Genomic DNA, 2,757 nt, shown 5'->3' with positions numbered 1-2,757 from the left:
TGTGGCATTAAATGGCGCCTACCGGATATTTGTAAAACTACTCTACGAGCCAGTGTACGAGCAGCTGGTTGAGCAATTCCAAGATCTCTGCGTAGATGTGTCCCCTGACGTGCATGTGCGTATGGTGGATGTCTCTAGACAATATACGTGGGTGAAACTGCGCAATGTGCCCTTCGAGGCCGATGCAACGGATCTCCGCAGTGTTTTCAGAAGATACAGAGTGATACACATGGCTAAACAAGGCATGCGGGTGGCTGGGGCGTATGTTGGTCTCCCAGACGGTTCGTTTACCCTTAAGATGTCTCTACGCCAGGCCATACCATCGTATGTGTACCTTGATGACTTCCGCACACAGGTCATGGTGTCTTATGCTGGTCAACGACGGACGTGTCGCCTCTGCGGTGAATATGATCATATGGCAGCAGAGTGTGGGCAGCGCGGGCAGGCCAGAAGGCCGGCCGGTGGATCAACGAATGACGATGGGCAGGAGGCTCCCATACGTGGACGAAAAGGAGATGGTGGCCACGGTCGGCTTTGGAGTGAGGAGATTGAGGAGCCAGTGGTGGTGTCGAATCTGGAGCTGTCGTCTCTCTTGTCACCTGCATCGCCGGTGGTACAGCAGGCTTCCGGGGAAGATCAGGTGACGGTGGAAGTGGAGGACTTGGATGCGACAATAGCGTCTGTTTTGCATACCATGTTCTCATCTACGGATGTGGTCTCCCCGGCTGTGACGACGGCCAGTCCGGAGATCGTGTCTGTGGCGGTCGAGCAGCAGCAGGAGGAGGTTGTTGGTGCTGGTGGGGCTGGCGGGGACGTGGTGACCCCTCGTCAGAAGGCAGAGACGAAGGTGGTGGTGGAGGTACATCGTGTGGACGATCCGGTCACAAACATGGAGGAGGATGCTGGGACGAGGAAGAGGGCTGCAGCAATGTCGGACTCTGACGACGTCCTGACGCCGGCTCAACGAACAGGGAAGAAAGCATCGGTAGATGGGGGGGGCGGTGTGCTAGTGGAGGTGAGCAGCGACAGCTGGTGGTGCCAGGTGGCACGGGTGTCGTGCGTGGAGAGCATGGCAAACGTGGCCCCCAGGGCCCAAGTGGGCATGCAAAAGTACAAGTGGGGCAGCGAGGGAGGAAACCTTAGCCAGGTGTGAGGGGGGGTTTAGACAGGGGCGGGAATAGTCGTGGAAGGTGTGATGAGGTCTGCTGCTTGATGGCAGCAACGGTTAATGGCGTGTGTGTCTGGGGGCACCAGATAGCGTGCTCCTTGAGAGAGGGGCATGTGCCCAGTGTTAGGATGAAAGTGGCTTGATATGTGCTGTTCAGATGTGTCTGCAAATTGTGGAATGTGAGTAGTGTTAGGTTCTGGTTAGAGGTGTTGCTGCCTGCGCCTGTGTGCGCCTAAGGTACGCTGGTGCGGTTGAGGTGGCGTGTGCTGCTGCTGTGTGTATGAATCTTGGACTATATGTTGTATGATAGTGGGTGGGGTCTGTATGGTGGAGGTTTGAGGAGCATCCTTATGTTCTATGTCAAGTATTGGGTATGTATTTTATACCTATGCATACACAATGTATAAAAACACTGGTAGTGTTACTTGTGCAGGACCTGCTGTTATGAGGCCTCTTGTATGCACAAGGACAGACCCTTTGTAATTACTTGAGGATATTTGTAAAATGGGTTGTGTTACATGTACTGTATCAATGTGTTACGATGTTGTATTCTTTTTCTTTACTGTATAATTTGTATGTTTGGTTGTGAATAGGTTTGGGTGGGACATGCAAGGGGTGGGACATGCAAGGGGGGGGGTTGAGGCTTCAAACACGTTTGTGTTGGTGATAATTTTTAGGATAGGTGTCTTTCCTGTAGTGAAATACTTATGTGTGCTACATGTCTTTTATGTTGTAGCAATGTAATGTTTGTTGTGATATATATCTAAACCATGACTCTTGTTAGTACACTGTTCAGGCAGTCTTGTGGTCGTTTAATACACTTTGTGGACAAGCATGACAACTGTTATATTAATGTATATATGTCAATATGTCCGTGAGCTGTGGTAAACCTGTTTGATTTAGAATAGGGGGGTACAAGGGGGGGGTGTTGGAAGCCACACGGAGTTGTGTGGTTCATTGGGCGATGGAAGGTTGTCACATCAGTTGCCGGATAGGTCTTGTATTTTATTTATTAACTGTTCTGTACTGTTTTAAATAAAATCTTGCTTAACATAGGTGCATGGGATATAATGCTTAGGGGATGAGGGACAGTTTGTGTCAGCACAAAGTTAAACCTCTGTGTGCTTTTGACAATGAAATTTATAATTCTGTGTAAGAATTGATACTGTGTTCTTTTATCTATTTAATGTATTGTATTGTTTGAAATAAAATATAAAAAAAAAAAAACTGGAGTGCGCCTATAAACGGAGAGTATTAAAATAAGCACTGGTGGAAATTATGCATCTTATTAGTCAGTTTGTCGTATTTATTTGCTATAAATAACATATTTCTAGGTATCACCATACTTTTTGCAACTAGTTGTCAAACACAGTTCTTGTGTTGAACTTATTACACATAGACCATCTTTTCATCCACCTGCAAGCACACTTCTTTAAGAATTTGTTATGTCTACGAGACTCTTAACGAAGATTATGTGAGATCCAGGTCAGTATCACATTACATCACGGATTATACACATCACTTCTCACCTGCCACATATTACTGAATCCTTGAGTGCATGGAAAAGCTCTTAGCCCGCTCTTAAGAGT

At 47.5% G+C, this 2,757-nt stretch overlaps 1 protein-coding gene across 1 annotated transcript; it reads left to right on the top strand.

Annotated features, from left to right (window-relative positions):
* The first annotated feature begins 238 nt into the window (after positions 1-238).
* On the top strand, positions 239-1,663 carry LOC138853041 (uncharacterized). Its single transcript, XM_070087395.1, has 2 exons — positions 239-1,159; positions 1,276-1,663. Exon 1 carries the CDS (start codon positions 245-247, stop codon positions 1,151-1,153), a length of 909 nt encoding a protein of 302 aa, XP_069943496.1. The 5' UTR covers positions 239-244; the 3' UTR covers positions 1,154-1,159; positions 1,276-1,663.
* Positions 1,664-2,757: the final 1,094 nt, after the last annotated feature.

The sequence above is a fragment of the Cherax quadricarinatus genome, chromosome 21 (genome assembly GCF_038502225.1).
Source record: "Cherax quadricarinatus isolate ZL_2023a chromosome 21, ASM3850222v1, whole genome shotgun sequence".
NCBI lineage: Eukaryota > Metazoa > Arthropoda > Malacostraca > Decapoda > Parastacidae > Cherax > Cherax quadricarinatus.
The sequence above is the reverse complement of the archived record's forward strand: the minus strand, read 5'-3'. Positions and strand labels throughout refer to the sequence as shown.

What these genes read in the sequence shown, in the direction of transcription:
- LOC138853041 (XM_070087395.1), top strand. Translation starts at nt 245, where the DNA reads ATGCGGGTGGCTGGGGCGTATGTTGGTCTCCCAGACGGTTCGTTTACC.